Raw genomic sequence first — 23,395 nt, forward strand, 5'->3', positions numbered from 1 at the left:
TAAAATGTTGATGCTATTTGAAGTCCTACCAGTGAGTTTTGATCACTATTGCTTCATTGCTCTTTTGTAGCTTTTTTTGACCCTGAAAAAGGGATTGAATGTTGATAAAAGACAGATATGTTTCATCTACAAATGCACACAAGCAAAAAATATTTATTGGATTAAAACAGCTCTGCGATAAATAACATGGCTTTAATTTCTCCATCTCTCCACAAATATGGATACAGTATTTTCATGAAACCTGTAATAAGTTGGAGTTGTGAATAATTGCTAACAAAAAAAAAAATCTGGAAAATGGTGGGCTTTTTCCTCTTTCAGATTTATATAGAATGCTCTCCAACAACTCCCCTTCCTCTAGTCTTATACCCCACACTCCAAAAAAGTTCTCGCTCACTTCATATCTTTTTTTTTTCAACAATGAAATAGGGAAAATGGGAAAAGGAACATAAATGAGTATCGCCATAAAAAATTGTTGGAAAATACACTTAAGATGTAAGTTGTCTAAAAGCAAAATTAGGGATAAAAGGAGGAGGAGCTGCTTGAGTTTTTTGGGGTATTGTACATTTAAATGTAAAAATATAAATAATGATACTTCTTATAACATCAAAATGTATTGGACCACTTGCATTTAGGCTTTCTGGTGAAAAGATGGCTTTTAGTTACTACTTCATAAATCATTTAATGAAATATTTCACTTGATGTCCTGATTTTGTTTGGGACTGGTTAGTATCCTGCTCTTTCATAAGCAATAGGAATTTGCATATTTATTTTATTGTCTAGTGTGAAGTAGGAAATATGGGCTACATGGTATGGAGCCTGACCCTCATCTGTCTTTCTGAGGGATGTGGGCAGGAACTAGAACATCATTTACCGAGTGTAGCTTCACCATCCTGCATAGTCCTTGGATTTTAATGAGGAAATGCAATCAAGTGATACTGTTATGTAGAGTAAATAAGCCTCCGTGGTAATTGTAGCTTTCATTAGCTCGCTGCCCCTTCGAGGGTAACGAGAGCAATTTGGGGTCGCGTTACATTTATTTATTTCATCCTGGTAAATAATTTCTGTGTATGCCTATAAATAAGTAACATTTTTCATCCATGCTGCAAATGGGGATAAATGTTCTGAGCTCTGTGCTGCTGCAGCTGTTCTGGTGCCAGTACCTGGGCTAGCTAGCCATGGGGCTATCTGTAGCCCCCTGCAATCAAAGTGCTGTCTGCTGAAAGCAGCAGGAGCTGCTGTGATGCCTGCAACCGCTGTCGCACAACCAGACGAGCTGGAGAAGGACAGGCTGACAGACCAGCACTGGGGCTTATGTCTCCCTGCTGGGGGAAGAGGGCTGCTCCTTCAAACCCATCTCCCTGGGCAGCCTCTGAGCAGGGGCTGGGGTTCCTCGGGTGCCCGTGGGCATCTCCCACCTGAGGAGCCCCTGGCTGGTGCTTCTGGGAGGATGAGACAGGCTGGCGTTGTGGTGGCTTCAGGAGGAGGTTGGGCTTTTTTGAATAGGGATCTGAATTTGATAATGAACTTCCCAGTGATTTAAAACCTGTTCTATACTATAATTGAACAAAGTCTCCTTTTAATATAGCATGAATATGTTAAAAAAGTAAGCTGGATTGTAGATGTTTTCAGTTGTACTTCGATTTGTAGTAAATGCCACTTGTGTGCGGATGAAAGGGTATAAAAAAAATGTTGAAAGCCACAAAATGTATTTATCAATTGTTTTTAGTGTGGACAACAAATGATAGGACTGCTTACTTGCAGTATGAACTGTGACAGCTGAGCAGGCTATTCTTAAGCAAACATTATTGCCTTCAAGTATTTTATTATGAGGGGAAGGGAAACCCCATGGCTCTGGGGGGACGGAGTGCTTGCAGAGCTGCCATTGTTCTGCTCCCTTGTAGCGCCAGGGTCTCTATTGAACCCTTCACTTCCAGAGTAGCTCAAGGTTTAACTTTGTAGCTTTCAATTAAGTCGCTCAGTTGTTTACCATTATGCCCTCCTCACCCACTTTTATTTCTGAACAAACATCTTTTAAGGATAAAATGGAAAAGTGAGAATTGCGAAGTATTAACCTTCTCATCCCCGCTCCCCTGGAAAAGACTAAATAATCAGAGATCTGATAAAGCAAAATACCATTAAATATAGCAAGTAAAAAAAAAAAAAATACTGCAGGTTGAAAGAAAGCCACATACCTTCACAGCAGTGCTTTTTAGGAGAGCATAGGGCAGATAATTAATTTTGTCCCAACAGAGTCCTCTAGCTGAGATGTCGTTGAATGGTCATAAGGTGCTTACAAGTCAGGCAATACTACGGGAACGGGCTGGCTGCTTAGTTTCCATTCATCACTGTCTCGGTGACAAGAGTGCCGTGGGAATTGGATGGGTACATACTTGTTATTAGACCTGCAGCTCTTCTGTCAGCCTTCGGGAACAGTTTTCAGCTTTGAATTATAAAGTGAACTGAAAGGGATTTTTCAACATGTTTATTATGATGCCAAGTCACTACAGCCATAAACTCTAGATTTTCTTCAGTATTACAAAAAAGAGAAGAGAGTCAACGTTCAATTTTAACACAATTGGGATCTAATTTTAGGTCATAGAATCATAGACTCGTAGTCAGGCTTATTGTGGTCTATAGCTTTACATGTTCGTGTTGTGATAACAGCATATACTCTTCCTTTGTGTGCCTTTGTGTCAAGTATACAAAGGTACACACTCACAGGTGGGTAAGGACCTATGTGTAATTTTTGCTGGCTGAAAGTAGGAAGTTCTTTTGGAAAGATTTGCTGTAATTGAATATGCACTTTAAAAATCCTACCTTTTTGAGGTTGTTAAGTATTGAAATCACTGAGAAAATTACTAGCTTACAGAGAAATGTTTTAGTATGCATGTCTTGCATGTTTTGTCCCCTTTCATAAAAATCATCCGTCTCATTCTGTGATGCTGTGGTCACTAAATTTAAGAATTCGAAATCTTAGTGTAGTTGATCTTTTGGATTGATTTCTTAAGGAAATTAGGCTTATGCAGTTATGTTTTGTCTATGCCTATCATATTGTCTGATATGTCTATCATATTTTCCTTATTATTTTTTTAACCCATTACCTCATTTTAGCTGAGCTTGAAAGAGAAGTAGTAGATCTTCTTCAGGTATTGGACTAGATGATCTCTATGGTCCCTTCCAACTCTAAAAATTCAGTGAAATTCAGTGAAATTGTGCAAATAGGGGGTAAGATGGAAAAGAAAGATTGGTCATTCTCAGCAGTGAAAATAATTGCACAATGACTAAATCCCTGATTATCAAAGTAACCACATAGAGGAATGCATTAAACACCACAACCCTGGGGAAGATCATCAGTGAACCAGACCCCCTACTGTGCCTCAGGTTATCCCATCCAGAAGACGCAAATCTATAATGAATCAATTTCCATTCATTTTTGTAAACTCGAAATTAAATTCTACTTGTATTTTCTAGCTGATAACCGAGTAGGTTGTTTTTACCTTGTGCTATTCTTAGAAGAGAAGGTGAATTGTCAACACTCTACATAATGTGTCAGTGGCAGGAGGAATCTTATCAGTTATTGTATAAATTTATTATTTCCTGTATTCAGTAATTTGTTGTGCATATTAGGGTGTGGGTTTTTTGGTTAATTTCCCCCATCAGTGTTTATTGTTGAAGTAACATTGTTACTAAAAATCTTCAGGGTTTTTCAAATAAACATATTGATTTTCCTGGTTGAATAGATACACCATGTATGGTGAAAAGCCAAAAAGCAAATAATAGAAGCAAATTTTAATTTTATGTCTTTATTTTTAGGTGTTCTTTTTTATGAGCCTGAATGCCTACTTAGGACTGTCTTGGGTGTGCATTAAGCCTGCAGATTGTAACGTTACATGTTGGTTGGGCATTGTCCTTGATTTAGATAGAAAGCTTGAATTATTATTGCCATAAAGCTATTTTTGAAGATAGTAGTTTCAAAACATCACAGCCTTCCAGTAGATATTAATAATTTATATTTTCCAGTACGAATAGTTTTATTGACTCTATTCTCCAGGGAGAAAGATGCACTTAAACATCTTTTTACTAATTTTGGCTTCATTTGAGGCCAAGCCTGGAATGAAGTAATGATTTTACTCTTATGCCATGGAGCTATATTCGTTTCATTGGTGGCAATTGAATGTTGGATCTTGCTGATCAAAATTGGGTTTGTTTATAGGCGCCTGTTTTGTACGCTCTACCTCAAATGCTAAAGAAAATAATAGGTTTTCTGGTATTTTTGAGCTGCTGTTTAGTTTGTACCATTATCTTTCAGCTGCCCGATAGAAAAAAGGAACAGATCAAACTTTTTAAGTGTTTGGAGCTACCAGACATGCCAGTCTATTACCAAGTTGCTACTAATAGCTGTGCCAAATATTTATTTGGTGTTTTAAAATGTACACAGCCCTGTGAGGGTATTGGAGAAGTAGGTTAGGGATGTTCTTTCCAATTGTAACACTTGTTACAAAGATAAACCCAAAATATTACGGGAGATTTTTGTGGTTTTGGTGTTTAAAAAAAGAGAAAAGAAAAAGGAAGAAATAAAAAGCTCATCAACCCCAAATCTTAAGTTGTGAAGGACTTGTTATTGAGTTGGAAGAACGTGATCTGACCATTGTAGTATCAGGGGCTCCACACATTTCTCTGTTCTCCCTCACTGAGAGTCTGGAGCTCCCAGATCCGTGTCAGTGCTTGCATAGGCACAGGAGAAGGTATTCCTGCAGCTGTGCCTTTTCTTGGGTGGATGTGATAAGACAAAGGCATCAGGTTGGACAAAATCATCTGCCAAACTGGAATTTTGACACTGAATTACAGAGAGGAAAGTTGAAACAGTCTCCATTAAGGAACGTGCTGAGCATGCCTATTGTATAATGCTGCAGCAATACTGAAACGCAAATGGCTGCTGGCTGTGCACAGGCAGTTCTTTAATATCTCAGGATTTGGTGCATAATAAGCTAAGACCATTTTTTCGTGCTACCTTTGTGATGAATTCTTATTAACAATATTTGTTAAGGCATATTTAACATGTATATATAATTCAATATTAGCAGTGTGTCACAAAAGAAAACACGGGTTTGTTAGTAGAGCAACAAAATTTGCAGAGCTAAGCAATGCATAATTGGCAAATAGCATAATTTCTGCAATTGTATGACCCTTTACTGTGTGTTTATTTTGATATCCAAAACAATATGTGTTTACACTTCAGGGATGGCTGTTGAAGCTAAGAATACATTTCACAAGACTACTGCAAATGGTAACTGTATTAGGGCAGCATTCTGCTTCACAAATTAGTTCTGCTGAGAAGCTGGGTGCATTAGTACAACTGATCTGCTTCTGCTGGCTTCTTCAAAGTGAGCTGAGTTAATGCAAATCCTTAGCTATATGTTCAGATGCATAGCACAGGTAAATACCTGCTGCATGATAACACTCCACTTAAAGGACAACCGTATTTTTTTAATTTCTGCTTTGTTTACCCTTTCCTTTAAAACTGGCCTCCAGTGATCATGACAGTGTATGGCTTTGCTGTTTCATTTATATTTCTCTTAAACAGTGAAGAAAACTTGAACTTGTTGGATCGGAGTCAAACTTCTGTAGGAAATGAGGTTTTTTTTACAACCTTTTACTTAAACCTTTGATCCCATCTCATCTTTCTTTTTTTCTCTCTCCAGTTTTACCTCTTCCATTGTGCTTATTCAGTCCTTACTGTCATTCTCAAAACCTGACTAATTTAGGCAAATAATTCATGTGTTCTTTGACATTTGAGAGGTCTCCACTAGAAATGTCAAGTCTTTTCCTTACAGTTCTTGGGAGTGAGAGTGCTTTTCAGCCACTGTAGTTGCAAGATTTCTCTTAATTATTATTATTTTTAACACAGATAAAAGAGTTTGTCCCTTTTCACTTTCTAAATATTTTTGCAAAGTTTAAATATACATGAAGGTATGTATGAAGCTTGCAAATGAGATGAGAGAAAATGGGCAAAAAGAGAGTAAGAGCAAGCTCTTCATGTTCCCTTTTCCAGAAGAACATATTTAGAGGTCAGAATAGCCAGCGTAATTGATTCCTGCCAGAGGCAGTATGAATTTATATCTTTACCCTTGACTTGACTTTTAGCCTATATTTATTTAGCCATTTAGATTGTTGTAGCCATTTCTTTTGACCATCCCCTTGGCAGTCTCATTGTTGATACTTACACTTCACTTCCTCCGTGTTTGAAGTCATAATGACTGGAAATATTTTTGAAAGAAAGCATGTAGGCTACAACTAAATACTGTGTCACTGTAATTCCAAGTGTTAATGCTTTCTCAGTTAAAGCAAGCATTGTGTAGTATAAGGTGTATTTCCTCATAGGGAAGTTCTGTCTAAATATTTAAATTGTAATCTTGACGTTATTTTAACTGTGAAATGCAAACATAATGTTTTAAAGATGTAATTAAGGGTGTTAAGTGAGTCGGCTTGATTTTAGGGTGGCCAGAAGAAAAGTTGAAGGAATCCAGTTGCCTTTTATTGAAGGGGAGAGAGATCAGTGTTCAGAAAAAGGATTTTGAAAATGAACAGGCCAAGCTATCACTCCCCCAGAGATCCTATTATTTAATACATCTGCTTTGTTTTTCAAACATTTCCTTTTAAAGTGTTTTAAAATTGATCAGAATCCCACTATGTTTGAAGACAAGGCAAAATCACGGTGCCAGCAGAGCTCGTTCACTGATGCAGAGGTCCAGTAACATACTGTGGGGAGGAGCATGTGTTCCCTGGCAGCATCGAGATGGCTGTAAAATACCCTGTCCTTCCAACGACTCTCTTTGAGCTGAACAACTTTTTTTGTTGGTTTTTTTATCTAGTAAGGATAGGCTGTGGTTATTGAGGACTGCAGGTATTTTACATCTGAGTAAAGGTTTCCGGATTAATTCCAAAGTCATGTCCCCTTAGTGAAATAAGCAGCAAGGCAATTAGAGGTTAGGTATTTGAGAGTTAAAAGTTTTATCCCCAGTGTCTGTGTGGTTACCCTTCAGTGTGGAACCACAGCTCAGCTGTTTGCTATCGAAGCTCCCTGTGCTCCTCCGTCACAGCCCAGTGCCCTCTCCTGAAGGCAGGGGCATAAACCTTCCCTTTCAAGAACAGAGCATAGGTCACTCTTCCTCTTAAAAGATCTTTCTTGTAAAGATCTGCTGCTGAATGGGTCTGCTGTAATTTACACAGTACTTTAGCAGCTAAGGACCTCACCAGGATGCTGAATATGTTGTTCAGTAATTGCTGCCTCTGAGCTATAGCTTAGTGGAGCGCACCCTAGTCCTCTGCTTAGGTGGAGGCCATTTCACTGTATAGAAAATAATGGCAAGATTGATAGTCCAAAAAGAGTGTGCACAGGTAGCGGGCCAAATGCTGTACTGTATTTACCAGCCTTTGGGTACATAATCACTCCTGGCTCAACCTTTTGGTCCCTTTTCCTTCTCAACATGCCCTGCACTCTTACTCCGTTTTCCTTTTGTTCTTAGACACCTTCCTTGGAAGAACACCAAGTTTCAGGCTCCCAGGGAAACCTGGACATGAAGTTATTCAGGCATCTCAAATCTCTTTAACTTCTGGGAATGTGCAGAAACGGCCTTTATGCCTGGGGAACTTCAAAGTGAGACCCTGAAAAAGCTCACATGCCTTTGAAGAAGACAGTTTGGTGACAGATAGGCAGAGCCATCTAGGAAAGGGGTTTTGATCTGAGGACTGGTCGAATACAAGGTCATTGGAGTCATTTAAAAGTTACTGGTTTCTCAATTGGAAGCAGCTGTTTCTCAGTCAACAGGCAGTAATCAACCATTTGTATGCCCCTGTGCCCTTGCAGGGGGTAGATTGAGCAGGTGTAACTGCGGCTGGTGGTGGCCGTGCTGTGTTGCGTGGCAATGTGTACCTGTCAAGACCGCACATCACCCCCCTGCTTTTGTTTCCTGGCCCTGGGGAATCTGGCACCAGTTCCTAAAGCAGACTCGAGATGACTGTATTAAGGACCAGTGCTCCTGGTATGTCGCTGTCAAGAGTTGGATACCTTCTGATGGGAATCTATGTCTTGTTCAGGGAATCATTAATTGGGGAAGAATCTGCTTGAACAGTAACTGAGTGCACTAGTGTTTTCAGACCTGCACGGTTTTTTGCCCACTTTCTCTTCCTTGTTCTGTCAGATGAACACTTGAGTTGCCATATCAAAAGCGGAGTAGTGTCAGCAAGAGGCTATGCTGCTTTGGGGGCTTCCCCAGAGGCAGCTGCTGAGGGCTGCAGAGCTGTGAGGCAGAGCGCGCAGGCGGTAACTGCAGCAGCCGGACGGGCTCTCCCCAGCGTTGGGAGGAGTAACTCCATGCTGCAGTTCCATTTCCATCTCCATCGCCGTTCCCTCCCTGCACACCCTCCCGAGTACACAGGCATTTCCTGATTCTGTACGGGATCAGCAGATGCACTGCACCTCCCCTGTAATAGAACCGCTGTTGGGGATTGAAACGGAAATATCACTATAAAACAGCAAGAAGAACTCAGTGACTTCTCTTCAGCTATTTCCACTTCGCGGGGAGTACCTGCCTGTGTGGAGTTCTATCTAGTACAGCGTGCTGCTGGACACTGGCCTGCTTCTGCTGCTGTTACTGTCCAAAATATCGTAAAGACTGAAACTGCTATGATTGTGAAGGCTGTAGTTTCAGGAGGTGTGTTTCGGTGTGGGTTTTTTCCCCCAATAAACTAATATGAAACTTGTTGCCTCAGGAGAGCGAGTCAAATGAATTTATAGGAGGCTGTGCGCTGTCGTCTAGCAACATTTCAGCCTTATGCTTAGGGGAAATTGACTGCAAGGATGAGGAAGCAGAGCCATGTATCTGCAGTGGCCGTGGCTGGATTTCTCATCCCATTGCTTTCCACTGAAGCGTTAAATACTGACTGCTGCTGGAGACAGGATATTAAACCTGGTGCAGTCATGTATGTGCTTCTCAGAGCTTTTGCTTCCTGAGAGGTGAATGAACTCCCTTGCTATAAAACTTCTGTTCTAGTTCTTGTAATTAAATAATATGATAAAAATGTTGTATATCTCTAATTTCTAGTTTTGACTTACAAAGGCAAGTTTAAACCTGCCCATAACTCCCTCCTGCTGTGCTTAGGAGCTGGCAGGCAAATCTAAAATGCTTTGTCAGCAAAGCAAAACAAGTAATTAGAACTAACTTTTTGTTACACTGGGATGAAACCATGACATTCTTGCCACCATCAGTCCCAGGATTTCTTATAGACAGACTTCAATGTTTGCTGAATTGTGATTTTGAATTAGTCCTTGAGACCCTGTAACCTGGTGAGCCCATAAATTTTGTAATTTTTTTTTTTTTTTTTAGCTCTCAGCTTTAGATACCTACCCTGATTCTGTTCTAGCTTCGTATCAGGCCAAAAGTTGGTTGCAAACCTCTTCACACTGTCACTTTGTTTTTTCCAGGAAGGAAACTGGTGTTGGGGCTTGAAGAGAGCTATAAGATACATAGGAAACATTGAAGCTACTTGGTACTAAACCAAGTGTGAGTAAAGATACCAGAGGATCTACTCAAGTGCTGTTCTTACAGAGTCAGAACATAGCAGCTACATCACTGAGACTACCTCTATGTTAATTAAAAAGATAAAAAGGGTGCAGGCTAAGGACAGTATTCTCTGGATTCTGCTGCCAAGTGGCAGTACTCGTCCGCAGTCACTAACTGCCAGTCCTCTGCTAAAACCCAGCTGCCCTCATCCAGCCTGCCTGCTGGGAATGGTTCTGGCACCTGCTTCATCCTGTGTTATCCAGGAGAGTGTGAGGTGGCCTGGGCCAAAACTCTGAAATGTGCTAATTGCTAAACAGTATGGTCAGTACTGGAGTCTCTGCTTTAACCTTGTCTCGCTTACTAGTAGTCATTTAGCTCAGCATATGTTAGCTTCCTGACAGATTCATTTTTTTTAAACATATAACCATAGAAATGTTTGTTGGAAGAGGGCTCTGAGGGTTATCTAGTCCAACTTCCTGGATGGAGTGGAACACAGATGGCTTGAAATTATTAAGTCCTAAAGGTAGCTGCAGGGATGTAAAAAGTTCTGTTTCAGTGAGGAATGCAATTTATTTTTTTTTTTTCTTGTGTTCAGTGGGATTTGGAAGAACCCTGTGGTAAGTCTGTAGCACTAGGTTGTGTGTCCTACTCGGTGAGTTGAGTGTCATCAATCCTAGACAAACTTTTTGCCTGGGTAAGTATCAGCACTGCTTGCCTCTGCAGTGCTGCAGGCAGCATGGTGGCAGCTGCATGTCCTCTGAGCAAGCTCCAGCTGTCCTTGATCTCTCCTCAGTTAGTTAAGGGTACACTTTCTCCTTAATTATGTGCAATTTGTGTTATATTTCTACCTCGGCTGCTAAATTTCTGCTTGAATACTTCGCTTTATAATCTTCTACTCAACCTCAGGAGTATATTAGGCATCTAATTTCTTAATGAAGGAATGAGAGAGTTTTGGAGACAGTTTGTGTCTCTGACTGGGGAATTTCTGAATTCCAGGCATTTATTTAGCACTAGATTTTTATGTAGTTGTTGTGACTTCATTGTATTTTATCTGTCCATAATATTGGAATTATCAGATGGATTTCTTACAGGGGCAATGTTGACACTGATTAGATCACATAGGTTTGGCAATGGCAACTGCAGTGTTCAGAATTATTTCTTCTTATTGAATTTCATCTCTGATTGTGAACATTTCTTTGTCCCATGGCAGCCAAGCGAGGGACCAAGTGAGGGTGTTTGAAAAGAAACTCCCATTTTTTCCCTTGTTTGAAACTTCACAACATAACTTAGAAATCAGGGATTCTATTGACATCAAAATGGGAAAAATACTCCCTGAAAGCAATCTGTTGCACATTATTATAGCAAAATAATCATCTCCATACATGTATGACTTTTTATGTTTTTTTTTTCTTTCCTATGGCTTCATTGTCTCCTTATTAATTATATCTAGTTTTGTACTAAATGGTTATTCAAGACTGGACGTGGATGTGGTACTTCTAAGTAAAGATTACTTTGGAGACTATGACTGCGTATTCTGCACGTTGGTGTTTCGGTGCCTCATTGCCTCTATCCCCGTTACAGGTGCATGTGACAGCATTGCAGTGATGAGCGGGATTTTAAAGAGGAAGTTTGAAGAAGTTGATGGCTCCTCACCTTGTTCCTCTGTTCGGGAATCGGATGATGACATTTCTAGCAGTGAAAGTGCTGACAGTGGGGATAGTGTCAATCCATCCACTTCTAATCATTTTACCCGTAAGTACTAAAGGAGTGTCTCTAAAGAATTCTTCTTGTTCCTCAAAATAATATAAATTTTATGTTTAGATAAACATGATGACTTTAAATTGAACAATGATGATAAAATAGACTGTCTGTGGTGTTCAGTTTGTGACTTGATCATAATGACTTAGCAAACTACGTAAAACTATTTGTCCTTGTAGAAATTTGAAATCACCTAGAGGTCCCCACCTATTTGCTAATTGATTACGTAGCTGTTTGTAGTTAGTGTCCGGAGTTAAGGTATTTCAAGCAGGTACTGTAGGGAATGTGTGTTAGGTATGTTTGTTTATTTTCCTTAGATAAGCGTAGTGCAGCTAACTGCAGTATTGTATTGGTGAGCGTTCTTCTACAAAGAAAATAAGCTTCCTTTTATCTGGAATAGAGGAACATTGTGTGTGGGACACGTTATTCCAATAGTTTCTGTTCTTCACGTAGGGGAGGGTATCTCTGTAGTAGGCAACAGTTTTGTGTAAAGATGAGAATCGGGTTTTAAGTTAGCAAAGCTATATAGGAAGAATGAATTTATGGTTTATACTTGTAGTTTATGATATTTGTTATAGGTGGTTATACTGTTTTAATAGTGAACTGCACGTCTTAAAAAGCAGGGGTTTGCCTCCTTCAACTCTGTTGCATATAGATCTCCCCACTGGAGTTAATGGCTATAAGTTTTCTTAAGACTGTGGGTCAAGGAGTAGGAGCTTCCTCATCACGTCCCAAACACAATGTGATCCTTACAACTATCTGGTTTAGGTCATACCTAGAAATTATGTTTGTAGCATGTGATATGAACGTTCTTATAACTCATTTGTCTACGAAATGCTGCTGCACAGTCTGAGCTGCAGTTTGGATGTGAGGGTCCGAATCCTCTTTGCTCTGGTGTGCAATGCAGGCACAACTTTCCAAATGTGTTTACGTGTAATAGTCTTCATGTGGTATGTTATATTTAAGATGCAGTACTAGTAGTGGCCACAAAAGAGTAAGTGACCCAGTAAATCCCTTTGTTAGTATTAAGAAATAGCTTGGTGAAAATATTAGCGGCAGACTAATCTTTTAACTTTTGTATCTGTTTAAGGACTTAGCTGATTATTCATTGTAGACTGAAATCAGTCCTTTTACATCAGTCAGTCATTGCCACCCGCATAGGAGATGGCAATTTTATTGTGAATACACAGATAATACGAAGAAGACTCATAATTTAGGGGAGAAGCTTGGAAGTTGTAATAGATGCATGTAACAATAAGTTTTGATTGTAGTTGACGCAATAAATAATTTAGTTTTTTAATAACATTTGTAAGGGAAACTACCATTTCAGTGTTATGATTAATGATCCGTATAACTGAGATGTTTGTGGCCAGAGTAATAAATGCACTCTCACACACACAGGTGGAAATTGTACATATTACGTTTTTTTAAATTCATATGTCAGTCAGTGATATAGAAATAGCATCAATTGTTTGCTCATGCATTGATAATACTTTAAAGAAAGTATTATCTTTAATATACTTTGTGTCTTTAATATATAGCAGCCTAAATTCCAAGAAATCAGTACAGAATAATCCCATTATATATAATGCTGGTTTGGGAAGAAAATAATTGGACATTTGGCCTTGGTGCTGGGTTTGAATAGGCAAATCTCACGGTCCTCAAGGCCAAGAGTTTTAGAGACTAGTTTCTATGCCACTGGAACGTGGCATCGTTCAGTGTCTGCCATTCTGCTTTGCTCTTACTGTAATGCAGCGTACTTGCAGGAACTTGATAAAGGTGATAATTTTTTGTCGGTAAGAAAATAGTGGATTTGATGCTCAGATGAAGTATAGAATGGGAAGGTTAATTTCTCCCTACCTAATTACTTGCATCTTGCATCCATACTCTTTTCTAGTATGCATCATTATTTTGTAACTTTACCAAGGGCACTTCATGTTGCATCTGATGGGGAATTCAGATTTTGTTAATTTATTGTTGAAATGCTGCAAGTGAGATTTTACACTTCCTTCTTCTTTCTTAATATTAAAGTATATCAGTTACTTCTATGTTTACACAATCAACATCTACCAGTTGAGCAGTGTTGGAAAAATCACTTGGCTAGCCTTAGGCACATCTGCTATATATAGGAGCAACTCTGCACTAAAAAGGTGAGTCTTAGTGATGACGTAGTGATAGTAAAAGTTAATTTATGTTTGCAATAAAAATTAATCATGTTTATATTTAAAAGAAATGAAAAGGAGTAAAGACACCTCACGAATGCTGGAAGATGTTTCAACTTGATAACTGACTACCTCTAGAAAAAATAGGTTTTTTGTTGAGATTGGTTTTTATTTTTTTTTATTCTTTGCATATTTTCTTGAGTCTTCATGTGCTTTGATTCTGGAAAGAATGTTTTAATTTGACAATTGGTGAAATTGTGAAACGCAGGTTTGTTTTCATTTTGGTTTGTATCGGTTGACATCAGTTGTGTGTGTGATGTTGGATGCTCTTCAGGGCAGGAGCACTTTTCTTTGTATGTTCTTAGATATTTATTTTTTTAAACTTCTACATTTTTAAAACAATATTATTTGAAAAAGCATAGTTTGAGTTCTAGGAAGTGATAAAAAAGTTAACTGATCCTATTGAGGTACTTGGCCCTGTCTTGTCAAAGCAGAATATGTGGAAATTGTCAATGAGTATCTCAGGATACTCGTTATCTCAAGAGTGCAGGTGTCCTACAGAGATACTAAGTGATGCTCGTTACACGCGGATGTATTGTACAATAACTAAACTGTTAACAGTGTGCATTGAAAAGTGTTTTGTTCATACTTTAAACGCATTCATCTGCCAAAATACAAGGGCTTTCCTACGTTGGATAATTTGAATCTGTACTTTTAGGGATGTATGGCAAGGAAGAGCTCTGAGAGACTTTTTCAGAAAACAGACTGAAAAGAGCCAGTGCAGGAGAAAGGCTGGCCAGATTCCTTGCCTTTGTTACATGCCCGAGTACCTCCTTGATGGAGGTTATCTTTCTAAGTGGTTTCCTGGCACTTTGTACCATTTTCTTTTCTATTTTGCGATACACTGTTATATCGTGTGTACCGTCTTCCTTACAGTCTGTTTTCATGTAAGTAAATCTGAAGTTCAGTACAAACTCATTTACTGACTGGAAAAGTGGGGGTTGTGGGTGACCTGTAATCAACATTAAGATCCATATGTTAATTCTTTAACTGAACTTTTAAAAAAGCCTAACATGGTCTTCTAAGTCTTATTTTCCTTTCTAATTGGCCTGGCAAAGGGATAATTTTTTTTAATCACTTGTAGCTACAAATCTTTTAGTGCTTCAGCAAGCAGGCAGTTTGTGTATAAATCTGTCTAGAATAGCTAATGCATCTCAGTTGTTTACACAATCCTTGAAACAATATGTATTGGGTCAGATAAACAAGAACCTTTCAGCTGTCCTGCTCCATTACCCTTAAGGTCAGTTTAACCTGCCAGCTAAATGAGGCACACAGCTGCTGGGGATCATTCAGGTGATCAGAACAACCAGAGGAAAGCTTTGATCTGAACAATTAACCCTGTAATGTGATGGCAGAAAATACATGACTCTGATGTCCCTGAGTGCTCTCCATTGTGACTACTACGCAGGGCTAAGTACAGAGTTTCTTTAGCAATATATGCATTTCAATAAATCAAGACAGTGACAACAATAACAAAAAATCCCTAGCCTAACTGACAGGCATTTTTTTTCTGAGTCAGGAAATGAAATTAGAGTCCATAAAGCATAGACAATTGTTACCAGGTTCATAAACAAAAGAAAAAAATTATAGTAGTTTCTTGGTTAGGTATGTTTGCATATACATCTGCCCATTTTTAAATCTCTTATCAAATGGTGATGGAGTGCCTTCATTACCACTGGCAGATATCACCCTGCCATCTTTTTTACTTACTTTTCTCAGTCTATTGATGTCATTTCAATTTGATTCAGCAGGCCATTAGTCACACAGCAGATTTACCTTCATGGATGCCAAAACATATTGCTAACCAGTCCATGTTCCTGTCCCATTTCACGGCCCCTCGGTGTTCATCTTCCAGTAGCAGTGCAAGCATGCATATACAGTGTTAGGACCAAGAATATTTTTTCCTTTTGGCTTAGAGGTACATGGAATACGGGGCTGGAGCACACTGAGTGCCATTTCAGCTCCTTTAAATTGCCCTGTTCAGCTGAGGCACCCGCTGCTGTGTTTCATCAGCTCCACAGCACGTTGTCTTTGGAATTGCCGTTCAGGATGCGAGTACAACACCCTGACAGCTCCTGCGATTGCGTGTGCTGAGGGACACAGGGTTCCACTCTCCATCTCAGGTGTGGTGGATTCTTCCTGCCTTGTAGAGGTACCTGCCCCTAAACGCTTGATCTATTTTTCTGATAAAGAAAAGTATCCAAATTTAAGTTGCAGAATTGCACGCAATTGAAAGACCTGGGAAGACCTCATATCAAGTCCTGTCTTTTGCACTTGGGTGCCGGTAAAATCTCCCCATACCACATTAATCACTGATGCATCTCGTAAGAAACATACTTCGAGGAGCTACTGATTTCCTCTGCTATTGCAACTTAGTGTAGTGTAGCTGAAACTTTCAGAGTAATGCCTTTATTGCAGAGGCTTTTCTTCTCCAGCACCAGCTGATCTGTCAAGGTGATCAACAGGAGGTAGAACCATCACACAATCTAGTTGATATCCTCCATCAATTATCTGTATCTTGCCATAAACATTATCACTGTCATTAGCAAGGTGATCCTTCAGCCAGTCATAATCAAAGGTCCTGTCATTGTGCTAATTAAGATTTAAGAGTATGGGATGCTTTAGGGTCATTATGAATTGACTTGTGGCTGGTGAGTGAGGGTTCTGAGAAAACCCTTCCGTTCTTTTAAATGCTCACTCCATTTCGATGTTACCATTAAAGATAACAAGGAATTTGAAAATGCCAATACATCCCTATTGCACTCCTGCCCTGTATTCCATGTACCTCTAAGCCAAAAGGGAAAAATATTCTTAGTCCTGAATAATAGGCCTTTAAAAGTACTGGTTTGAATATTCTAGAGTCACTAACATATTGAGTATTCCTCATCTCAATGGCCATGCAGAACTTAGAAGAAGGTATCAAAACTTTTGAAATCCACAGGAAGGTCTAGCTTCTCTTAAATTATCTTTATGTGAAAGATAAAGTTTTATTTGGTGTGAGTTCAGTAGCAAAAGGCATTACACTGAGCTTTGAGCTTAAGCTGGATGTTTAATTGCTGGTTAATGATAGAAATCAAAATGGATTAAAGTGTGATGCTGTAGCTAAATGCAGGCATTCTTTTTTCATGGCATCTCGCAATTATTTATATTGCCTGCAATCAGGCTTGGAATTTCCTTGTTAATGAGAATACATTCTTGTAATTATTGGTTGAGTTGCATTATATAATGCAACCAGGTTGAGAGATTCTTGGGTTTGATTTTAAAATAAAATACTTTCAGGTAGTTGTAGAGAGTGATAAGGTCTCCCCTCAGCCTCCTTTTCTCCAGGCTTAACAACCCCAGCTCCCTCAGCCTCTCCTCATAAGACTTTTTCTCCAGACCCCTCACCATCTTTGTTGCCCTTCTCTGGACCCGCTCCAGCACCTCAATGTCTTTCTTGTGGTGAGGGGCCCAAAACTGAACACAGTATTTGAGGTGTGGCCTCACAAGTGCCGAGTACAGGGGGACGATCACTTCCTTAGTCCTACTCACCACACTGTTCCTGATACAGACCAGAATGCTGTTGGCCTTCTTGGCCACCTGGGCACACTGCTGGCTCATGTTCAGCTGACAGTTGACCAACACCCCCAGGTTCTTTTCTGCCAGGCAGCTCTCCAGCCACTCTGCCCCAGGTCTGTAGTGTTGTATGGGGTTGTTGTGACCCACGTGCAGGACCTGGCACTTGGCCTTGTTGGCCTCATCCCATCGATCCAGACTGTTCAGATCCCTCTGCAAAGCCTTTCTACCCTCCAGCAGATCAAAACTCCCACCCAACTCGGTGTCATCTGCAAACTTACTGAGGGTGCACTTGATCCCCTCATCCAGATCATTGATAAAGATATGAAACAGAATGGGCCCCAGTACTGAGCTCTGGGGAACGCCACTCATGACTGGCCACCAACTGGATTCAACTTCATTCACCACCACTTTCTGGACCTGACCACCCACCCAGTTTTTTTACCCAGCAAAGACTATGCCCACCCAAGCCATGAGCAGCCAGTTTCTCCAGGAGAATGCTGTGGGAAACTGTGTCAAAGGTCTTTAACTAAAGTTCAGGTAGACAACATCCACAGCCTTCCCCTCATCCACCAAGTGGGTCACTTTGTCATAGAGGGAGATCAGGTTTGTCAGGCAGGTTTGTCTTAGCTCAGACACTTATGTAGACTGACAGGGCAGGGTATGCCATGACAGGACCTTGCCTGCTGTCTATATTCTGCAATAATGACTGTTGCAGAGGGTGTTTTAAAAAAATGTAAGGAGGGACAGGCTTCCACTGGTTTTTAGAAGTATTTGTGCAACTAATTATAGTTCTATATTTTTGACATTTGCTCCTATAAATTAATGCATTTCATATACTATACAGAGGGATGGCTTTTGCCTTACATGATGTTTTTGTTGGCTTAGATAACATATAAACAATTTTTCTTTGTTGAATATTATGGTGTGAGATATGCAAAATATGCAAATGCAAAGTCACGGACAGCTAAATGGGTAGTTGTGTTTTTAGCAAATGACTGTTCACAGAAGATGTGACAAAGGATTGCTTGTAGCGTCTTAGGAGAGTTCCACAAGCACAGTTGTTCTGCCTGGGTGTTCCTGCAAGGATCCCTGGTAGCAGCTTTCCTCCTCACGCTGTTTGAAGCTGGGGCCAAGGTCACAAATAATCATCTACGAAAGAGCAGCTGGCATTTAGAGTAGATGGTGAGGCAGAGGACAGTTCAGCATCTCCTCTTCTCCCCGCAGGCTGATGATATTTGCAGAATGGAGGAACTGGACTAGTATGATGAATGTCACAGAACAGTGTTCTGGAGATAGAGGGTTCTGAGGAAGTAAACTGAAATCTTTCACTGAAATTTTAGCAGTTAAAATTCCAGCTTTAGGCATGCATCCTAAGAATTTAACATTTCTATGAGTCTTCAGACAAAACTGTGACAGTAAGATAAAAAGTTTAACTAAAGTACAAATTAGAAACCTCTTCTATTCATGTCAAACTTGTCTGTGAGCTAGGTTTTTTTCGAAAACCTTTTCGAATATGACAAAAATAAATGCAGCATTAGGCAAGCATTCCCATCAAGCCCCTCCTGTGATTTTCAACCTGGCTTTACTCAAGAGGAAGGTGCCAGAAGGATGGAGCAGTGAAGCTGTAAATGGAGTGTGTGGAGACTGTTAGAAAAACATCTTTTGGGGAGGCAGTGGGATAGAAGGAGAGGTAGGAGACAGAGGCAGTTTCTGGAATATGACCTTTACCCAAGTTTTTGTTTTCTATGAGGATTGTGAAGCGAACTGGCTTTTATAAGTGATACTTTGACCTGAATTACCATGATGGTTTTGCTGCTCTGTGGGGTTAAACTTGAGGAAACACTGCACGGGAAAGTCACAGAGCAGTTTGAGAATGGTTAATCCTTCTTGCCGTAGTGGTTTATAAGGCACTAAGAGTATGTAAAAAGTGGACAAATGGGTAGTAGAGTATAAGAAAAGCAGCATCTCCGCTGGTCTAAAATAGAGCTTTAATCCAAAAGGCTGCTTCATACGTGTTTTTTCCAGCCTTTTGAAGTTTTTGTGTGCCTAAGATATTTCTGCGCTGGTGACAATGAATTGCTTTGCCCTCATTGATGCGAGAGTGCTAGTAATCTGCTGGCTAGCCATATGGTTCAAATTTATTTTAATGTGTCTCTGACATCAGGAGAATAGCTGAGACAGCAGAAGAAAGTGCTTATGTCTTGGAGTTCAGCCAGAACTGAGATTATTTATGTTTCATAATCAAAGAACTACCAGTTTTGTCAGTAAAAAATGTTTGAAAAACACGATGGGCTTAAGATGTCATTCCTATCTGAATTTTGTAAAATCAGGAAGCAGACTTTGCATTTTATAGATGAATACAGCCACAGTGGGATCTCTTCCCACGTGGGGAGGGAGGGTGGATTCTGTTTTGGCCACTAAACGTGCAGAAGGAAACGATCTGACTTTCACAGGTTTCACACAGCGGTAGCTCCAGTGCCCAGGGAGCAAAGGGAGGATGTTCGAAGGTGAATGAATGAAAGGTGCAGCTGTTCAGTGCATTATGTGTACCTGGGAGCACCTGGGGAAAATTTTGTTTCAGTCTGCCAGCACATTATTACTGTTGCTTCCCTATTTCATCAGTTCTAATTTATTCATATACTAATGAGACTTGGACGATTCTCATAAGGATACACTGGACTGCTAGTGCAAATATTGATTTTCCTCTTTGGAAAATTACTTTTCTTGGGATTTGGGCGTTGGATGGATGACATCTGTTAGCAAGACATAAGAAATATATTGTGAATGAATATGATAAAACCTGAATTTTTCAAATGTGGAAAAGAGTTTTTCACCAATTGTTTTTCACAAATAGATGAGTAATGGTTATTCTCAGGGGAGAGTGCAGACAATACAGCTGGAGGTGGAGAAGGAAGGGACACCAGAAGCAGCTTCAGACCTTTATACCAGTTGTGGGAGGAGGCGGTGGTTGGGGGTGTTGGGTGCAGGTGGCACCCGTCAGTGTCTTCCCCTTATGCCTCTCTGGGCAAGGAACTTCCTAGCTTGGTTGGTCCTGGTGGGTGGGAAGGGGTAGCAGATAAACGGCTCATCCCCATGTGCAGAGGTCAGCGGGAATCCCCTCTGCTTCTAGCTTCCCACTCCGTGGTTTGAAAATACCTTGCTATGGCCGAGAGAGGAAAGACGGGCTCATAATTTGAGAAGTTAGAGGGCTGCTGGCATAACTTTGAATAACCTGTGAGGAATGAGCTAGTAATAAAATTATTCGGACTCCCAAAAATAGATAAAATGAAAAATAAATTTTACTTGCAATACAGAAGGCAAGTGTAAAAAATCTTATAAGCATGAGCCTGTTGGTAGGAATAAGGGGATGGCAACCATTATTTGAAACTAACTTAGCAGCAGGACCTGGTAGCTTCTTCCATATAAATACAACACTAAGGAGACACTAAAACCATAGTGTTCTGGTTACATTAAAATATATTACACTGATTTGTTACAAATCTGTGTATTGCTACATCTTTCTTCACCCTTGTCTAGTCACACGTTCCTCCAGGCATATGTTTAAGCTTTTCTGCCATATAAATTGCTTCATTCTTTTATTAACTGTTGATGAGCAAAGGCCCTTCTTTATTCTCTAAGCTCACCTTGAATGGCTCTCATTTTTCTTAACTTCTTCATTGAGTAGTCTGTTTCCAAACCCAGAAGGTATTTTCTCACTTGCTATGTTTCTTTGGTGACAGAATTCCAGCACAGAGCAATGCTCTGTACAACATACTTTAGCCAGGATGAATCTGACAGGGAAGTTGTATTGTCAAACCGCTATTTGTAATATTTGCCCTTCTCCCATTAATCGTCTTTGTGACAGAGATTTATGCAACATAGCAGCCTAAGTGAGAAAGAACAGCAGAAAGGAAGATATTTTACAGAACAGATTTATTTTTTAAGGCTATTGTTATTTTCATGATAGCTGTATTTTTTTACATTGGTACTTCCTTCAGTTTTCACTTCAAAATTTTATTTTTAGAGTATCTTTGAAAAATGAATTAGTGGGGCCTCTTGTTTTATGCAGAATTACGGGATGCACTGTCTGGAAAAATGCATTAAATGCACTTGATGAAGTACCTGTAAGCTTAAAATGTATCTGAGGAACACTTCGTCTTTCTGTTACACCATCTAGTATGTCATTACCATTAGCCACTGGGTGATAGAAGCTGTGCTTTTTGTTTTGATAGATACCATGTTACCATTTTAACGATGGTAATAAAAGTTTTGACTTAGTGTCCCAGTGTCCCATTGTAGGAAATAGTCCCCACTATGTGTATAATTTACCACCTATAGGAACAACCATAATTATGTTTGTTTAATCTTTTGACAGTTGATCTGCTGTGCATAAGGTTTGTTGTGAGGGAGAGAGGTTAATAACTGAGAAAAAGATGAATAACCGCATCCTGCTGTGTATGTGCAGGCACGTGATGAACAAAGAGAGCAGTAGGGCAAGCACAAAAGAGCCGGTTTGTTTCCAGGATATGTTAGCTGGGCTTGGGTTAAACAATTATTTGCTATGAAAAGTCTTCCCTTAATTATGTTGGCCTCACCTTTAATAATGGTGTTCATAGACAATTGCCAGTTTGTAGGTAAATGGTCTCTGGTGCGTGCGGCCGGCGCTGGGGCTGTTGGCTGGGGTGCAGCACTGCAGGGATGGGGCTGTGCTGCCCACAGATGCAGCCCTGACGCTGCAGGGATGGGCTGTGCTGCCCACAGATGCAGCCCTGACGCTGCAGCCGCAGCTTTTGCAGGGCGAGGAGCTGATAAGCCTGCGGGACTTGACGTGACTCCGCAAGGGGACAGGCCAGTTGCAAGCAGGTTATTGACGTGGGCTCTGCTCTGCTAAATCCAGAAGCTGAGCCACATTTCAGCAGCTGATATTATTTCAGATAAGGAATTCCCACAGTCCTGTTTGAAGATATCTGTGTCTGAAAACCTTGTTCAGATATAGTGACCTTTCCTGAGAGATAGTTGTGTGGCATTAATTATGTTCTTAATAGTATCGTCCTTCCCTCTGATAATGGATACATTTTAGGCATTACAGTAGTTATGTATCTGTCAAAAATACTTAATGCCATAAAATCTTGAAACATGGAACTATAAATTGTGTTAATTGTTTAAATACATGAGAATGGAGTATTTTTTTCCTTCCATGGAATAGATCAGATTTATTGTATATAAATGCGTTAAAAATCATGTGTGATCCATAGGGCACTATTATTATTAGTGTGTGTCGTGTGAAAATAACTTAAAGTTGATTTCTTTATGTATAGAAAGTAGTATATCTTCCATAAAGAGATTGACAGACTGGAAGCACTTTTATTGCAACATTTGGTGTTCCTGCCAGTAAGCTACCATGTCAGGAGTTCTATAGCGAAGGTCTAAACTAAATTACTATAAATGGAGACCTTATGTGGTAGAAACTGAAGTTTACGGGTGAAGATTCAAAGGCATTTGCTAACTTGTGTGATTTATGGGCACAATTACCTTCTGTTTCGTCATGCAACATATATATTTTTTTTTTTCCTCATGCAGTACATGTGTATATATATATCTCTGTAAGATTAACCACCTATCTTTTCTTTCCTTTAATGTTTTACTATGGTTTTATCTCTCATTCCATTTGTGGCTGGTTCTTCTACTTGGTAAAAAAGCTACTTGCCCTTTAGCTGTCAATATTTCTTCCAAAACAGAGGCAAGATCCAGTTGAGATCCAGAGAACATCAATACTGTTATATCAGAAAATGGATACATCCCACAATGGTATAGATTCAGCAGAACCCTTCAGCAGAAGCAGGATTTTTTAATATGCACTTTCCCGTTTGTAAGAGCGTACAGGCAGTGAAGGCTCTGACTCAGAGCATTTACTTTCATACTAAATTGAAAGAGAATGTCACAATATCAAAATTACCCTGTCTTCCAAACTCTAAAAAATATTAAAGATGGTTTCGGTTTGAAACTGTGGCATATACAAAAATGAACAGTAAATTAAAATAATATCTAATATCATGCAAAATTGACACACCCCTATCAACTAGTCTCTTCTAACAAAATAAAGCTCTTCCCCTACTAAGAGCTTCCTATAAATATTTTTGATAGATTGTGTTGAGATGAGATTTGCTTAAACTGGGAAGTTTAAACGTGCCTAATGTAACAGAATTTGATTCCTCTAGACATGTACCTCCTAGACAATTTTTGGAACATCCTTCACTCAGAGCATGTAAGTGAATATAGGACCCGAGCTTATTT

General features: G+C 39.7%; 1 protein-coding gene across 4 annotated transcripts in view; it reads left to right on the forward strand.

The window, feature by feature from the left end:
• The window catches only part of CSRNP3 (cysteine-serine-rich nuclear protein 3), a 110,175-nt gene that overhangs the window by 67,309 nt on the left and 19,471 nt on the right, over window positions 1-23,395 (forward strand). For all 4 annotated transcript variants that reach the window (XM_014954263.1, XM_014954266.1, XM_014954264.1 and 1 more), the window contains one exon: window positions 11,145-11,315. In XM_014954263.1, coding sequence (XP_014809749.1) covers window positions 11,145-11,315 — 171 coding nt within the window. The remainder of the gene's footprint in view (window positions 1-11,144; window positions 11,316-23,395) is intronic.

This window comes from Calidris pugnax, unplaced genomic scaffold (genome assembly GCF_001431845.1).
Source record: "Calidris pugnax isolate Ruff unplaced genomic scaffold, ASM143184v1 scaffold103, whole genome shotgun sequence".
In the NCBI taxonomy this organism is placed as follows: Eukaryota; Metazoa; Chordata; class Aves; order Charadriiformes; family Scolopacidae; genus Calidris; species Calidris pugnax.